The 19,162-nt window shown below is 34.2% G+C and overlaps 1 protein-coding gene across 1 annotated transcript in view; it reads left to right on the plus strand.

The window, feature by feature from the left end:
• Positions 1–19,162, plus strand: part of DNApol-alpha180 (DNA polymerase alpha catalytic subunit) — a 309,561-nt gene that overhangs the window by 225,583 nt on the left and 64,816 nt on the right. Inside the window, exons 16-18 of the mRNA XM_067088444.1 lie at positions 12,107–12,334; positions 17,351–17,494; positions 17,836–17,944. Coding sequence (XP_066944545.1) covers positions 12,107–12,334; positions 17,351–17,494; positions 17,836–17,944 — 481 coding nt within the window. The remainder of the gene's footprint in view (positions 1–12,106; positions 12,335–17,350; positions 17,495–17,835; positions 17,945–19,162) is intronic.

Consider the following 19,162-nt stretch of genomic DNA (forward strand, 5'->3'; position numbering starts at 1 on the left):
TAGCTGCACTACCCACCATCCTTTTTTCAATGTGGGAATCAGCTATCTTTAACAGCAGGTAAGATTTGTCCCAAATATAAATTTTCATAGTAAAATTTATAATTTGGATGGTTCTTACTTGTGGCATACAGATCCATTTCTGGATATGGAAGTATGTTAGCAATTATTTGAAAGGAGTGATTGTCTAACATTCACTCGATCAAGGCTGTTGTATCCCCTGATAGAGGGTGTGCTATTAAATTGAAAGACCTTGTGAGGTGGATTGGAGACAAGTGCCACTTCTTTGCTTGGGCCATCCGGAGGATGGGTAGCAGTACTGCATTGAGAGGAGATAAACGTGAGCCCGACCTCTTGATCTAGGACATTGCAGTCCTGTTATCTAGGACCAACAAAATGTGTGTCCCTTTTTGGAGGTTTCAGTTTTCTAAGGGATAAGAAGACAGCCATTAGCTCTACAAAGTTGATATGACACTTCCTCAGAGCAGGTGACCACCTCCCTGCTACCTGATGATCCTCCCAATGGCCTCCCCAACCTGTCAAGGAGGCATCCTTGTGTTTTGCCAGAAACCCCTTCCAGGTCCACTGCCAGAGTATTTCCCCAACTTTTTGACTTGTTTGGTTCTTCCATGACGACCAAATACGATCTCGAGGCACTCATACATGCACCAATTCTAGGTGTGTCCTCATATTATAAAGACCAAAAGAACAATGAGAATAGGTTTGACACATGGTGTGTGGTTGACACAATGATTTGCACACAGTGCACTGTTGCCACCTCTACAGATTAAGAATAGGAATTGAAACTAGGCAGCCGATGTAAACAAGAGAAAGAGCCCTCTTGCCATGAGTCTTATATTTTATCAGTGTCATTGTGCACACATGCACTACACTGGCTAGATCAACGAGAAGAGAATTCTTTGACATTGGTTGGTCTATCTTATGAAGCCCCTCTAGGGACCATGAAAGTAACTCCTTTGAGGATTCTGAGCAGCTACCAAAAATAGGTTTTTTCTACGTCAAAACTTATTTGGACACTTACCTACTGTTAAAGTAGACCCCACCCAGCCTCCTCACACTTAGTGGGCTGTTAAGGAGAATTATGGCAAGAGCTAAAACATTCAAACACATCTGGTGGAGAACAGGTGAACTAGACAGTCTTCTGGTTCAGCATATCTGCACGGAGATATAACCTATCTTTAACAGTAGGTAAGTGTCCAAATAGTAAATTTTATTATGAAAATTTATATTCTTGAATGACAATATTATAGGCAGTGCTAATGATGCAATACCTAAAAAGGTTAAACCAGGGAGACCAGTGGTTCCATGCTTGGACAAGAAATGTATGATATTGAGGAGAGAGACCAGGAATTACTACAGAAAATATAGAAATAGTGGTTGCTTAACAAGCCAAATTATTAATCAGCTTACCCAAAGAAAACAACGACACAAAAATTTCAACCTACAGTCCAGACTTCTTTAAACCAGCTAAAACCCATTCTGGGACAATCATGTACCTTCATTTTGCAACAAATTGAACCACAGAAAATTTCGATTTATGGTGAATTTTTGACAGAAATTACCCCTTAATAACCCCCGAAAACATAAACAGTCATTTTTTCCAGCTATATTCCATATATATTGCTTTGTTATCAAAAAAGGAGCTTTAAGAAAATTTTCATATAAACCACGATAACTGCCAAAATAATCACTGTCATTTGTCAAAAAGCAATTTAGCTAAAACTCACATTCTAGTGAATATTCAATCATTTACCTTCTCCATAAGCATAGCACGGAAATGCTTATGAATTTTTGAAAAAACTTTTTCTACGTCCGCGCCAGAAAGAGCTTAAAGCACTTTATATATGAAAATGTGCGCAATTTCATGTAGAATACTGAAAATCTCTCAGTCAGTTTTGAAATATTTTCATAAATCACGATTCAAAAATTTCAAGCTTTCAACTTTTCAACCAGCAAAATCCTAAAAGTCTTCTGTAATATTTTTGTTTTTCATTTTGCAATAAATTGGAAGTCCTGCAATATTTGATTTATGTGTGACAGAGACTCGGCCTAACATCTCAGAAACTGTTGGCCCTATTTGCACAGTTTTTAGATTGTTAAAGTTTTATATATGAAAATATCCATTTCACAAATGTCAAATAAATGTATTTGTTTTGAAATATTTTGAGAGTAACGATAAATAGAAAAAATAAAACTTGTTTTACTCGACCAAAATTGTATGTGGTTATATTTCAATCATTATTTTTGAATTAACGATTTATATTTTAAAAACATTTTACGATCAGGTGCCATTTGCATCATTTTGTGATAATATTTTCTCTGTGTTCTTTGATCAAAATATACCAAAATCATTGCAATTTTACTGACAATTACAAAGAAAAACAAAATAAACTCATTTTTCAAAGATTTGTTTAAAATTATATTTGAAAATTATCAAAGCTGTCATATATTTTAAAATTTATATGATGATATTTTTTTATGGTTGCATACTAAATTAGGCAATGACAAAAAAAGGAGCCAAAAATGATTAATAAAACAGTATCAGATTTTTGAAAAAGCTTTTCAGCGCTAACTTCCTCAAAACATTTTGTAAATAGAGGTGTAGGGTTAACAAGCCAAATTATTAATCCTTCTTGAGCCAACAACACTACTACAGCCAGACTTCTTTAAACCAGCACCCTTGGGACCATGCCACTGCTTGACCACAGAAAATCCCTTATGACAGAAAGGGATGAAAAACTGTAAAGAGTTTTTTTATTTATTTATTGCTTTGTTATCAAAGGGAAGAAAACTTATGAATAAATTCATTTGTTAGGTTTATTTTCAACTAGCTAATTTCCAACATCTCCAAATGCTTAACACAACCCCAAATAAATTAAAGCACTTTATGTGCAGTGACATTGGTCTCCAGTCACCTTTCATTTTCCGGCACTTCAAACTTGTTTATGTTCGTTTTCAGCAAAATCTAAAAAGTCTGATGTTTTGTTTCTTTAAGCCTGCATGTGTCTTATACAGAGTAGTAAGTGGCCCTGTTAGATTATAAGAAATAGTATCCATTGGCAAATGTCAAATAATGTATTTGTACAAGTCACGATAATTTTAATAAAACTTGTTTTACTTGTTGATTTATTTTATGAAGGTTAGCATTTATCATAATGAATTTTATGAACATTCAGGTGCCATTTATTCTGGTAAAAGCTTAAAATCATCAGCTGATTGCATTTTACTGACATTGCTAAACGAAACTCATTTCAAAGATTTGTTTTTTGTAGTGAATTATCAAAGCAGGGTTTTAAAATTTAGCTTTATTTATAAATCAGTAAAAAATCGAAAAAATCATTAAGAAAATCAGATTGGCTTTTTTAACATTTTTGGTGTGCATTATTGAAATGGCGATGTAAAGTGGCATTTTTATTGAGTTTTTCATCAAAAACCTTCAAATTTTTTTATTTATTTATTCTGCCGCTAATTTTGGAGCTAATTTTCAACTTCCAACTGTAACACAACCCCAAATAAAAGTGTGTTAGTTATGGTAAGTGACACCCCGAACATGATTCAATTGTTTAGAAACTTGATGGAAATAATTTCTTATACACATAGTAATATTTAAGAAATAGTAATGAATTCTTAGACAAGTCACAAGGTGGTAAGCCTGATTTATTGTATGAAGGTTAGCATTTATCATAATGAACTTTAGCTTCTAGGCCTATTTATTAGTTAAAAGCCAACTCAGATATACTGTGTTATCATATCTACTGAAACTGAGACAGGCATAGAAAGCCTAGCATAGTGTAATTTATTGAAAATACATCTCACACTATACGCAATGTATACTGTACTGTATGATGAAATCATGTTTTTGGACAAAATTTTAATGATTGCATGATACACAAGTATATATACAGTCAACTCCTGGTATTCGCAGGGGTTAGGGACCATAGCCACCCACGAAAAGCGAAAATCTGTGTTAAGTTGTTACCCCCTCATCTAAAAATGCTTATAACTGCCTATTGTAATAGGTCAAACACCAAATATACCTTGAACTAAAATGCTTATAACTGCCTATTTTAATCATTCAAACCCCAAATATACCTTAAACTATCATCCTATATCAAATATACCTTAAGCTATCATCCTAAAACACTAATATTCAAATTCATTCTACAACATTACCCTTAAAAGTTTATGGCTTACAGCTGTGTGTAAAAACTAATCAAGTTCTCCCTATATTCAGGCACAGCCATTTTCTCTCATACAGTATTCAGGCCGTCCTGTTTTCTTTTTACATTAGACAGGGGAAACATTGGGATGGGAATTCACAAGTAGAGTTAAGTACTGTGCCTAAATATTCAGATATGTATTGAAAAAAAATACCAAATTATAAATGCAATCAACAGTGATAAAATATTCTCTTATGTACTGTTGTGTGTTGATCATACATAGAATCAACTAAACTTGTAAAGAAATGGTACAGTAAATCAAGCAAAGCAAAAATAAAATTGTAATGTATGTATTTATGCATGCACTCTTTTTTATATAGCATCATGAACTTCCTGGAGTTTTAGTTTAGTATTTTAATGTTTATGATACACTAATTCACATTTCATTTAAGGATATGTACAGTACTGAGAGAAAGAGAGGGGGCTGGTGGACTGAGGTATGTTTATGTCTGTAAAGTGAATCGGGAAACAGCTGTTTTGTGATTTTGAGGGATTTTACTTTTAACATAAAGTACGTTAGTTTACCTTTGTGTACCCAATTTAGTTTTATGTACAAAATTGAAAATAATTCCATTAATACATTCGTTTCTTTTAGCAAATAAAAAATTATTTTTCTAATTACAAATGGCTGGACAATCTTTTTTTTTATACATATTATGATGATAATAGATCAGTATGATAATACAGTATAAATAGATTCTGTAAGTGAAATAACATTTATTGCTATTTTTCAAATATTAATATTTGAAAATTAGTAAATCTTTTTTTTATCATAAAAAATGCATTTAGTCACAAAAATAACATGAAAATAATTAGCGAATATTTTACATATGCTCTGCTATCATCCTAAAACACTTTATAAAATATAATTTCAAAGTCATCTTACAACATTACCCTTAACAGCTAGTGTAAAGACTAATCCAGTTTCCCCTGTATTCAGGCACAGCCATTTTCTCTCATACGGTATTCAAGCTGTCCTGTTTTCTCTTTATAGTAAAGAAGGGAAACATTGGGAATACATTTTATTGATATTTAGCTTTGTTTACATTAATATCAATATTTGAAAATTTGTATATCTTTTTGTATCAAAAAATGTAGTCACAAAAATAACATGAAAATACAGTAATTAACAAACATTGCTCTACAAAAAAGTCCGCCAGTTAGTGAATTATCCGCTATTTATTTGGGTTTACCATATTTGCTGGTGTATTAGATGCATTTTTTTATTTTTAAATGTATAAAAAAAACTGCAGTGTCCAGTGTGGCCATATACGGATGAGAGACCGAGCGGTTAGGCTCAGCCTAGCCTACGATGAGCTTACTGAGTAGGTAATTATTATGGTAAATTTTATTACTAGTAATAAAATATTGAAAACAGCTGGATTATCAGTCTGTTATCACAAACTTACGAAAAGTTGCTTATGATACGTTGGCAGTTAGCCTATAAGGGAAGCTCACATTATCTCACTGTACCTCCTTCCCAAGCATACATAACCTACACCTCATATATGTCTTGCATTATATAAGGACTGTTTTACCTTTAGGAAACATTTATTTATTCTCTAAATAAAAAAAAAACTCATCTGGCTGTCAGCCATTTGCAGTGAATGGATGTACAGTAAACAAAATCAAAGCGCTGCCCCGGTGTCCTGTTACGTTAACACATATATAAACACCTATACAACTGACCTGAGAGGAGGTAAGAATTTGAGTATGGTTTCCCATAAAGTAATGTTTATTTATAGTAGATTTCATACGGGCCAAACCCATGGCTGAAAAACAAAAAAGGCACAGTTATAACATCAAATTTAAACTAGATTCATACATTTTTCTCTACAAAATCTTTTTAAAATATCTTTCAATAAATGTATGATAAAACATACTAAAATTGTTTTTTCCACAAAATATCCTTGTAAAATAAGGCATGCATCTTATTCGAGGGTGTGTCTTATACACCGGCAAATATGGTATGTTCCACAGAAAAATTTGCAACTAAACGAAGCTGCAAATGCTGAACCTTGATATAGCAGGGGTCCACTGCAAATTACGGAAATGTGTGGTAGTGCCCGTTTAGCTTCTCAAGAACTAATGGCAGCTGATTCAAAAACAGTCCTGGATCATGGGAGTTCCAGACCACAGAGTGCCAAATTTAAGAGGTCAGAATGTAAAAAAAAAATACCAAGCAAGATTCCTGGATGGACTCAATAAATGGAATAGATTCAAAGATTTCTTTAAGCTTGGTAAGGAAAAAATATTAGGAAACTGACTGGCAAGAATGTTCCTTCACTTTTACCTTCCTTCAAAATAAACAGCCAACTAATCACAGACCCTGATGATGTTGCTATTGAGTTGGAGGATCATTTTGTCAGATACAGTATCTCAAAACCAAAGTATTATCCACCAAGCCTTAAGCCATTAGATGCTGAAGAAGAAATTATATTACATTACAGCTTGTTAATAATGAGAGAACTACAACATGCCCTATCATTAACTGAATAAACAGCCCCAGGAAAGGATAACATCTATGATATGATGAAGCACCTGACTGAAGGTGCTATAATTTTAATTTGCAAGCCAGGAAAGGCTAATACTCAACGAACAAGTTACCGATCTTTAGCCCAAACAAGCTGGATTTGCAAATTAATGGAAAACTAATGTTAACTTGTTTGGTTTTCAAAATTTTTTTTTGGTCTTCAAAAAAAATTATCTTATTTCTGAATCAATTTAGGTTCAATAAGAAAGAAACACTTTACACCCTCTTCTCTGCCTCTCCAACCAAGATACAGTTAGGTTTTGCATAGAAAAAGCAAACCATGGGAGTATTCTTCAATGTGGAGATGGCATGAACACCATAAGGCAGCTTGGCATTATATAGCAGCTTATTAAGTTAGACAAAGATGATATGCTAAAATTTATTAAATATTTTCTTTCAGAATGTTACCTCCTTGTAGAAGCTGGAAACAAAGTATCTTCTCTTTTTAAAAAACAGGAAGGAGTTACCCAAGGAAGTTAGCTGCTACTCTATTTTCTGTAGCTGGCAGTGAAATTATACAAACAATTTCAACTCTTTATCAGAAGTTCTCTGTTTGAGGGACTAGGACAAGTGGCCGCAGCCTAACTAACCACGGCCAACTGGCCGCAGTCATAGAAAAGGACGACTGACTGGGCCACTTTGCCACCATCATATAAAAGTATTAAAATAACCGGCCTTTAAAACTATAAACAATAATTTTATGATATTTACTGTTTTGGCAGTATATCTAGTATCTTTTGATTAACTAAAACACATGTTATTCAAAATTTTTTATTAAAATGCCATATTTATGAAAAATATACAAAAAATATTTTATAGCAGCATAAGTATAAGAAAAGATATAGCAACTCCTATATAGATATTCTACAATATTATGTTCTCAAACTATAAACAGCAACTATTGATTTTATCCATGCAAAATCTTGGAACATTTTGTAACTTTAATTGCAGAAATTGAACCAGCAATCAGCAGTTTGTAGAAGAGATAGTAAAGTCCTTGTTGCAAATAAACTATCCATAAAAATATTGTGTAATAGTAAAATAGTTTGTTTTGCAGTAGTAATAGGTTCTGCATTATTGTTTGTCCTGTCTTCATCATTTAGTTTAGGTTGATAAACAGAAACATGTTCAGTGGAAAATGAAGATTTCTGGCATTGCCCCTTCTGTTCATTCTTCCAACATAATTGTCTAATAACCAATAATAAGTTCTATAAACATCATAATGATAATAACAATAATCTGCAAAAATTCAACAGTAATATGTTCTACTAGAATAAATTGTGGTAGGAAAAATATGCATAATAAAAATTATCAGTATTTATTGTGAAAAATGAAAGATGTTAATTTCAAAAATATATTTTAGCAAAGTGGATAAAACAACCAAAAAATATCATCTAGATGGGAAATAATATTGAAGATTTTTGAAATTCTCTGTTTCAAAATCACAGTACTATATATATGTTGTACATAAAATAGTTTGCATCCATTTAAAATAATTACAACCATTCAATAACTGGTGATAGTCCAGGCCCGGGGCATCCAGGGCAGTAACTGGTGATCCTTCCTCTTCTTGAAGAGAGAGAGAGATTTTTCATTTTTTTCTCTGTTTCTTAGGTGTTACTGTGGCAACCCAGGAATGTATGACTCCCATATTCTTCATCTTTAACAGGTTTTCAGTCCAATTCCTAACCCCAGTTCCTGTTCGAGACATTTTCCTACCATGACTCAGTATCCGAAATCTCTTATCAAATTACCAAATCTTCAGGATGAATGCCATGAAGTCCTTCTTGTAACATTTTTGGTTCTTGTAGGGAAATAGGAGTTCAGCAGTGAACGAAAGATAAAATGTAGACCAAGGTTTTTGAACCAGGCAAGGGAAATTTCTTTCCAAAGGACATATGGTTACAGTATTTATTTAACATGTATTCATCAGACTATTAAAATTTTTCAATATGGAGTACTTGTTAATAAAAACAGTTTTATACAGTAATGTATGATTTTGCACTTCATACTACCATGCCAGTTGTATACAAAGTTGATAAGTACAATTGACCTCCGATAGAGTTTTTGTCCATGTACTGTTAACAAACCACCCTTTAATGTACAGAACACTTAATGCATGTACAGTACCTAATCTAAAACAGGCACTAATATTAAAATGTTAGAATATTAAAGTATATAAAGAAATAAAGATTGTTACTGTACCCACCATGAAAGAAGTTGAAGAAAAACTTGAATGATGATAAGATGAATTTGTGCACAGTAGAAATGATGATGATGAAGCTGATGATGTCTTCTACTGTGCATAATGATTGTATTTTACAATTATCTCTTCAGACTGAGGTGTCTTTCCTGGGACACCTCTTCAACTTCTTAGATGACACTTCTTCAATTTCTTCCGAAGGCATAGTAGTTAGGAGGAACTGGCTTTTTCAGGCTGGAAGAACAAAAGTTGCTGCCGCTGCTTCTTTTTTACGATCGAAGAGCATCCTGTAGGGAGTCATGTCTTCATCGATTTTGTTGCAGAACTGCAGAGAACGAACCAAAACCTTTCGTCCCATTCTTGTGACAATTCTTTCAGCTCCTTAAATAGGTTGCAGAGCCAGCCAAGCCTTTCTAATGTTAAGCCTGTTTCTTCGACAATCTACAGCAATATCCTTCCTGTGGTTCATTTTCTTCCTCACTGGCTGATTTTGTCAGGTCTTCGAGGTCTGCGTCAGTTATCGGCTGGAATGGCAGTCCAACAACTCTCAACGAATTTCCGTCAAAGAAATCTTGTCGCCAAACCCATCACCTTTCCAATTATCAACTGCACAGATTTCCCTACTGCAGAGTGTTGAATCTCGGCAGGCGTAAACATATCATTGTAAACAATCTCGGACCACAATTATCCTCCAGCTCTGTTAACATAGCAGGTTTCATTTCTTGCAGCCTTCTGGATGTTCTGATTTAGGCACGCTTCTGTTGACCGCCAATACGCCTTCAAATTGAATGTTTCATCCTCATCTTCAGTCTGTCAATAACATCATTACAAAAAGGAAACAAAATGTATCTCGTGTAGAGGGGCCTTGAACAGAGATCCTGATAACCCACTGGTCCATCGGTTGAAATCAGGGGTTGGGTGTCAGGAACTCAACCTGAATGCCCAAAATGGAAAGATCAGTCGCGTGTCCACCAACCTTCATCCAACAGGAGAAGGATCTTAAATGGCAAGCCCTTCTCTAAGAGATATTTACTGACTTGTGGGATAAAACACTGGTGGAACCAGTTGGAGGTCAGCATCTTCAGTAATCCATGCTTTTGGATTATGCATCCAATACACGGGAAGGAAATTCTTATTTTATTTTTCAAAGCACGAGGGTTTTCAAAACTTAAAAAAGCCCTGGCTTTAGCAAAAATCCCAAATGCATTTACCACAATCACGAGGGTAACAGGTTTGAATGCTTTAAAGCCAGAGGCTTTGGCTTCTTCTTTGAACAGGAAAGTTCCCATATGGCATTCTCTTCCAAAACAAACCATCGGACATTCATTGGTCCATATTAAAGACTTGTGGGTGGAGCTTGTATCCACCTTCAGCGATAATATTCTTGAAACTCATCCAAGCTGAAGAAAACAGCTTTGTTTTCAGCGGAAGCAGGGATGAAAAACGCTTTTCAGGCGAGCGTTTCTGAAACTTGGCTTTAACCATCCTTTGCTGGCGGTAAAACGTTGTGTCTGAGGCTGGGAATCAGTGGATGTCCCTGCTTGAGGTTCATCTACATCATCTTCATTTTTATTTCTTCTTCAGCTATAAACCATCATCTTGAGGTTCCTTTTTGACGAAATTCTATACAACCTCAAAGCCTTGATCGGATGAAAAACACATCCAAAGCTATTTTTTTCTTCCGGCAGTTAAAATCCAGATTGACAAAGCACCTTCCATACGGATAAATCGTTTTAAGAAAAGATACGTAACAACTCGCTTAGATGACTTGCTAAAGGTGATGGCAGCAATCTTCCTAAACAGCAACTCATGATTTTATTAATGCATCCAGCTTCTTGGTGGATTTTTTAACTCCAAAATGGCAGCCTTTGGCCAGCAATCAGAAGTTCTCCCTTCCTTCAACATATCGAGAAGTGTCACCTTCTCAGCAATCCATAATCATTTTCCGTTTGTTTAGGCTCAGTACCAGCCTTAGCAGAAGCAGTTTGTTTTGGAGCCATTGTAGGGTTAAACAGTTAAAAAAAGTTCAACTTCAAACACACACTGTCATTTAGCACTGGTAATAAAACAGCATCTATCTACAGAGGAAAAAAGGAAGATGTGGCATTGCCCTTCTGAAGATGCTGCGGGTCAACATAAGGGAAGCTGCCATGGTTGGAGAAACAATCCAAAACACCAATCACAGGCGAGATTACAAAACTTGGGAGCTGATTATGTCATCTATCAATAAATGGAACCAATCACAGCCCATTTTACATGCTAGTTTCAAATTCAAATATATTTTGCTATTTTATGCTTTTTTGTTGTAGTAGTATGTTTATTCGAGATGTTATTTTTGCAACAAACAATATTATTGGATGCAGTACAAAAGATTCATGGAAAAAGATGCACATTCATTACATTTTGTATTTTATAATTAGTATATATGCAGCCATCAGCAGTTTGCACCATTCAAATATGACAATGTCAGACTGCATCTGATTAGTGTTTCATGTTCAGTTTAATTTTACTAGTACTATAATGAATTATCGAGATGATCACATTCTCATTTTTGTTTAATTTCATTTTGTACTGAATTATATGTCATAATGCAATGAACCAACAGTACTAGCAGATATTAATAATTATTAATGGAATTAATGAAATATTTGGGTCTTCATAATCAGTTCCTATTTTTGAAATTTCCGAAAATCCGCAGTATATATTTTCTCTTATAATATAAATCATCAGTAGTGAAAAATCCCTTGTCTGAATTGCTATGCAGGCCGCGAAGTGGAAGTAATGGGTTCACTGTAGATGATAAAATTGAAGTTTTTCAATAATCCAGTTGACCCCTCACTTTATCATAGCTGGTCAGACTCCACAAAGAATGACTCAAGATAACTCCCAGTGATCTGAGGGATTATGAGTGCATTTGCTAACCCACCGGGACTAAACGATCTTTTTCTTCCACTATTTTTTTCCACTAATGGATTCCAAGTCTGGGATTCACATGCAGCACACAGATAGGATTAGTTAAAGTTGTGGGTTCATAATGAACCCATTTTGTATATTAAAACTTTTATATTAACATGGTGGAGATGCATATGTGATGCCTTATTTTCCCAAATTTAATAATGTTATTCTTATTAGGTTGCTGTCAATGAAGAAGTAGAGGAAGCAGAAGAAACAGGTGGCAAACGAAGTGCCAAAGGTCGTCGTAAACCTGCTTACGCTGGAGGCCTTGTATTAGATCCTAAGAAGGGATTTTATGATAAATATATTTTGCTCATGGACTTCAATTCTTTGTATCCAAGTATCATTCAAGAATACAATATTTGCTTCACAACAATGCCACGCATTCCAGTTGAAGACAAAGAGGTAGGTTCTTGCAGGTTTGTTGATGAAGAAATTAGTGGTTTTTTACTTAAAAATTTTTCCTGGTGAGTCATTTTCAGTTTTGCAGTGTGTCATGGATATCAAATCCTTGAAAATTCCTAGTTGTAGGTCATCTTTCCAGAATGCTGGAGATATTTAGATTCCGAGCTTATGTATGTAGTGCATATCTGATTTATAATTTTATTTCAGACATTATAAAATCTGATTGTCTCAGAAATCAGTATCCAAGAAACTTTGGCATGGAATGTGCAGATGTTTTACTTTTTTTTATAGCTTACTTGTGCTTAGAGTTTAACTGAGCTTTCTTGATCAAGGTTTGTCCAGCATCTGTAAGCATGGATTTCTGTCTGACAGACTTTTTATCTTTTTTTACCTCCAGAACCAGTGGATTATTTTTCACCAAACCTGACACAAAATATCATTGTGTAGAGTAAATCCAAGTTTGTTCAAATATTGAAGACTTCATCCAAGGGGAGGCATTAAATAAATAGTAAAAAGAGATGTTGGTTTATCCACAACAAGTCTTTAGAACCATTAAAGCAGAAATGACAAAACCAATATGAAAGCTTCCTTATGCAGTAGGTTAAAGTTTGTTTAAACCATGGACATTAGGGTCGCAATAGTAAGCCATACTTTCATATAAGGACATACATGAAAAATCATTAATATTCTGAAACAATAAATTGCAACATGGTTTAAATTTATCTGATTATGTAATCATACTCATGTTGTGTAGTTTTAAATTGGTTCAGGCTGTGGACCTTGGAGTTGCAGTAGGGGCCCAAAGATTGTACAGGAATGTATTGGAAAATATCAGCTATATGGTTCAAGTGCAGCAAGGTTTTTCAAGAGAGAAGTATTTCCAATATGCCTCATCTTAATTTTATATAACATGAGATAATTACATTTAAATTGTTTCACTTATGAATGGAGCACATTTCAGAATACAGCACATGCCTCCACTATAATCAGTATTAGTATTGCTTGTTTCTTTTCACCAGATTCAGTTAGTGCCCTGATATATATATTTTCCATGTTGAGAGAATGAATAACCTCTCTCCTAATTTGTTGCCTGAAGTAAATTTTAAATGTGAGGCTCCAGCTCCACCTGAGAAGGTATTATGTTATACCAGATTCAGTTAGTGCCCTGATATGTATATTTTCCATGTTGAGAGAATGAATAACCTCTCTCCTAATTTGTTGCCTGAAGTAAATTTTAAATGTGAGGCTCCAGCTCCACCTGAGAAGGTATTATGTTATACAGGCATTTTGGATTAAGTTTTTTCATCATGAGACAGTTGAAAAAAAATTTTTTATATGCATATGATTCCTGATTTATTAAAAAAAAAAAAAAAAAAATGAATTCTCTGGAATTGTAAGCTGTCTTTAATTAAATTTTATTTTGATTTGAGCGAACTAAAATAGATGTGGTTAAGCTTCAGCCAAATAATCACGATTGTGGCAACGTTCAAACTTAGTGCCGCACACATGATCGAAATGTCTATAAATAGAACATAAGTAGAGGGCTGTCAGTGGCTAACAGCTCTCCATGGTAACCAGCCACCCAGTCAGGTTTTGGCTGTACAGTATTCTGTCTGAGAAAGAACGTTTTGCTCGTGAAGCTGACTATGATGTAAGTGCATGTTTTAAATACAGTCCATAATTTTTAATAGAAAAGATTTATTACGTGTATTACACATTTTTTAAAACATTATGAATATACACACTGTGCATATGTGCTAATACCTGTAGGTTAAAGAGACTCAAATTAGCATCTTTTCTTGAGAGAGAGAGAGAGTTCATGTCTTGAATCTCTTGAGGAATGTTAATCCATTTGTTTCCTGTTTCCACCTGACTGACAATAAAAAATTTATGTTTTTAGTCTTCCAAAGATGTATTACCTGTACTATACATATTTAAAACATTATGAACACATACACAGTTTGTGCATATGTGCTAATATCCATTGGTTAAAGAGACTCAAATTAGCAGTAGTATCGTTTGCTGAGAGAGAGATTATTTAGGACTCTAAGGCTTGGCAGATGTACAGTTATTTTATTACCTTGGGGTTTTATAAGGTCAATCCTTTGTATTTCATAATAAAAATAATTTGAGTAGCAGCACTTACCCAAAGTACTCAGTTCAGCCATTAGCTCGCCAAACCACCAACCTTATGAATTGATGCTCTACTTTCAACAAAATGTTTTTGGTTGTTAGAGCTTTTCAGTTCTTCAAATTATGGATGCACAGATTCATACATTTTTTGTGGACCTTCAATTGTATAATAAATTGTTTTTACAACAAAATACAGATTCATACGACTGGAAATAAGTTTTTTTCCCAGCAATCTGTTTTTTGTTTATCCAAAACCACATTTATTAAATATCTTTCAAAACATATTTTTTGTTGCCTCTTTTGCTTTAAATTTTGTTTAGCTTAAACAAAACATCTTTTTTAAAATCAGGTGCACCATGCTTGTCAACAATGGGTGGGCCATGTTTTTATCAAAATACAGCACAAAAAGCCACAAAAACTAAGGAAAAATAAGTTACGGGGCAAACGATCTGAAACACTAATCACAAAACACTTTGCAATCTGTTTTTGTTTATCCATACTAGAAAGCATCAATTTTTCTGATTTCATGTTTTATATTGAATGGTAAAAGGCATTATCAATTTGTTTTGTGAGAGTTGAACACATCAGGTCAGTGGTCAAGAGTCTGGTTAAACCCAAGATAATATCTTAGCAAAACATAGGTCTCATTTTTTTGTTGCCTCATCTTGTTTATGTTTTATCTTAAAATGTACTGATGTTTGGTTCTTTCAAAAAGATAGCTTAAATTGAGACACTTTAATGGTCCATAAAGTTAAATGCAACGATAACTTTCAATAAGAGATGTGAGTTTTTTGTTGAGAGAATATCTTTGTAGATGTAGGTTGGCACCAGTATATTCATTATCCTGGGCATCATTTTGATCCCCTACACCAGAAACTTGTCATCTTAGCAAACAAGTCAAGCGGCAGATTTCGAATCCCTGGTTATCGCCAGCCTCAGCTATAACTGGGCTTGTCTAGTGTTAACCGGATTTTTATTGCCGATTTTCAGTTATCGGGCGCCACGCTGTTGGGAATCAGTTAACCCCACTGATAACTGGGGACTGCCTGTATGTATAACAAAAGTAACAGGAGCATAATTGAAACTGAAGATCTTCAAACATGTTTCTTTGTAAGCATCTCAACTACCTGACCAAGGTGTAGAAATAACATGAAAAAATGAGAAATCAAAGGCCAATTCTGAGACTACTACAGATTCAGATTTTGCTTTGATTGAAACTGGACCTACACATGGTAGTGCACCTGCTTCACTACAGTGTGTAGTGATCCTTTAGGAATAGCAAAAGGCAATGTAATATCATCCATAGTGGCAAATAATTGAAAAGTAGCTTCGCGCTCTTACATTTGCAAGATGATAGAAAAGATGGTCACTGTGAGACTGGTTTGGTATTTAGAAAAGAACCGCATAATGACCCCTAGTTGTATGGTTTTCACACTTAACAACAGATATATTACTTTTCTTAAAAATTCAGTGTGTGAAGCAATCAGAAGCTGCATCATGTGTCTATTTTTCTAACATTGGAAAAGCATATGATACTGGTTTTGGAAAGTGGCACCTTGACTCAACAAACAGTTGGGGAGCGGGTCTGCCCCTCCAAATAAGTAATGAAATCTGTTAAGCATCAAGATTTGGCATGTAGGCAAAACAGTACAATATCTTGGAGCAGTCCTCTCAGCTTATAGTGTACAGCAATTCCATATACTGTACAGTAATTTATAGCTCATCCTAACAAGTGTTTTGTAATTTCCATTCCATGTAAGATATTAATTTACTTATTCAATTTTAGAGATATATCGGTAAGATGAATTGCTTTTAAAAATCTAAACAATACTGTACTGTACAGTTTAGCCTAATGAATATGTAACCAATTGCAGTAGTTCTGTGTACTTACAGGTATGCTTAGAAAGTATGTAAAATACACAAAAACCATGCAGTAAAGAGAAAAAGACCATATAAACATCATTGTGTCTCCATTTCAACATAAGTTACAGAACACATTGCAGCCATATAACTAAATAAAATATCCTAATCTTCCTTGCCTAACAATACTTTTGGTATCACTGCAGAAGTATAAGTTGGATCAGCCTTTAAATTATTGAAGATTACAGAAATTTGTAATTTTAAGCAACTGGAAGTGCTATGTAAACCTTTCAAAATTATAGTACAAAAATTCCCCTTGCACACCAGATTAGATTTTTGCTTCAAAAATTATAAGGTGGTAAAAATGTAGAAATGTGTTGATTTCTTAACACACAAGCTTTAAAGGAAAGAACACCAATAAAGCAGCCAAAGCTGCAACTACTATGATCAGGTCACATGTAGATATTCTTATTTGGGATTATATAACATCTTTAATACCCAATATAATCAATAAATGGGAAAATGTACATAGTGATCCATATAGTAACAAAATAAAACAGACCAAATTTTAGTGGAAATATGGACTTAATCATATCAAAAGGAAAAAGGCACACCAGTAATTTTGACTCATCTTGGAATTGGTCAGTCTTTTTGACCCGTTGGCATTTGAAGAATTACCTTCATGATCCAGTCCCTATGATATGAACAGAATGTAACACTAGCAGTCAGAATTTTTTTGTGAATGTCCAAAACATATATGTGAAACAAATGTCAAGTTTGGAAAGAGATCAATCAGAGAAATTTTGTCAGATTCTCCATCTTTTTTTCAATAAGCCCAATTATAAAATTGTTCAACAACTGTAATTTAACATATAAAAAATAATTATTATTGACAAAGACAAATCCTTATGTTGATATACTCAGGTGTTTTAATTAATTATATTCTGAGCACCAGTAACTAGATTTGAGCTGTAATTCATTATGGAAAGTGAGAATTTTTGTTGATGTATTTTTGTTTTTAAGAATGAAGGGGACATGCCACCTATGCCAGAAGAGGGAACAGAGCCAGGAGTTCTTCCTACTGAAATCCGTAAATTGGTTGAAAGTAGAAAACAAGTTAAGCAGATGATGAAACAGTCAGATTTATCGCCTGATCTGAAGTTACAGGTAAGAACAATGTTGGTTTCTTTTCTATTGTGATTCTCATAGTCAGTTTTGTTGCTGAATCCATTTTGAGTTTTATCTTACTAGCATATATTTGTATTATATAAATTAACTTGCCAAAGGTTTTGTTAAACAAATGACAGTTGAAACTAGGTAACTGAAAGTTTTGAAGGGATGGAGCACAATATTCAGGCATATTTATGACTACTAGGAATTCTGATACTGAAAATACATTTTGTGTTTTTGATTATTGTTTGACTATGGTTGCATTATCCAAAGATGCATATGAATTGTATAAGAATGTTTTAAATAAATGTTAAAGACATTTTTCCACACCTTTTCAGTATGATATCCGACAGAAAGCCTTAAAGCTGACTGCCAATAGTATGTATGGTTGCCTGGGCTTTACATTTTCAAGGTTTTTCGCACGTCATCTAGCCTCCTTCATCACAGGTACGTATTTATAATTGACTAGATGTAAAATCCTTGGTACTCCAAGTTTGATATTTGCAGAAACCATCAGGAATTACTTTACACTTTTCACCAGTTGTTTTAGTTATAAATACACAAACAGTGTAGATACAGTGGAAATATGCACAGTACTTTAAAGTATAGCCTACGATAGGTGACTGGAGTAATTCTGCCTAGTGATGCTGACAAGTTATGAACAGTACAGAAAACTCATATGATTTAAAAAAAGAGTATAAAAGTGTTTATTTCTTTTTTAACATAAGTTACATAACACTAAGCATATGCTGTCTCTCTCTCTCTCTCTCTCTCTCTCTCTCTCTCTCTCTCTCTCTCTCTCTCTCTCTCTCTCTCTGATACCTACAGTATTTATAATTGTTTGGTCTCTTGTGTATGCATGTGTATATGTACAAGTATGCATGGCATTAAGGTAAACTATGCTTTTTGTGAATTTGTTTGGCCTCTCTCTCTCTCTCTCTCTCTCTCTCTCTCTCTCTCTCTCTCTCTCTCTCTCTCTCTCTCTCTCTCTCTCTGGGTTGACCTTTATATAATAACATTTCAATTAAGGAATATTAACTTTATCTGAACGGGGGAGAATGCAATGCATTATGCAAAGGAGAGAGAAAGAGATGGGGAGTAAACTGGCAGACAATTATTCAGTTGTTCTATGAAGTATACTTTATACAGTAAACCCCCCGTATTCGTGGGGGATGTGCACCGCAACCCCCCCCCCTGCGAATAGCTAAAATCCACAAATACTTAAAACCCCTCTACACTTAGAAATGCCTATTTTGATAGTTTAAACACAAGAAAAACTGTCTAAAAATGCTTACAACTGAGTATTTTAATAGTTTTATCACAAAAAGTGCATTTAGTCATGAAAATTATATGAAAATACAGTAATAAGTGAATGTTTCTCAGTGAAAAATACCGCGAATGGGCGAATTTTTCGCAAATAATGGATAGATACATTCCACAGAAAAATCCGCGAATCTTGAGAACTCAAATACTGGGGGTTTACTGTATTCAGCATATGTATACACTCATTAATATTGTAGTGAAGATCATTGAATTTAAATGTACAGTAAAGGCCCAGCAGTCCAGGACTAAAAGGACCAGCTGGTGAAAATGCCAGATGACTAGAATGAACCGTTATTACCACAGACTATAGTTATGATTAAGTTTTGAAGTTGTTCTAATCTC

Source organism: Macrobrachium rosenbergii, chromosome 44 (genome assembly GCF_040412425.1).
Source record: "Macrobrachium rosenbergii isolate ZJJX-2024 chromosome 44, ASM4041242v1, whole genome shotgun sequence".
Taxonomy (NCBI): Eukaryota; Metazoa; Arthropoda; class Malacostraca; order Decapoda; family Palaemonidae; genus Macrobrachium; species Macrobrachium rosenbergii.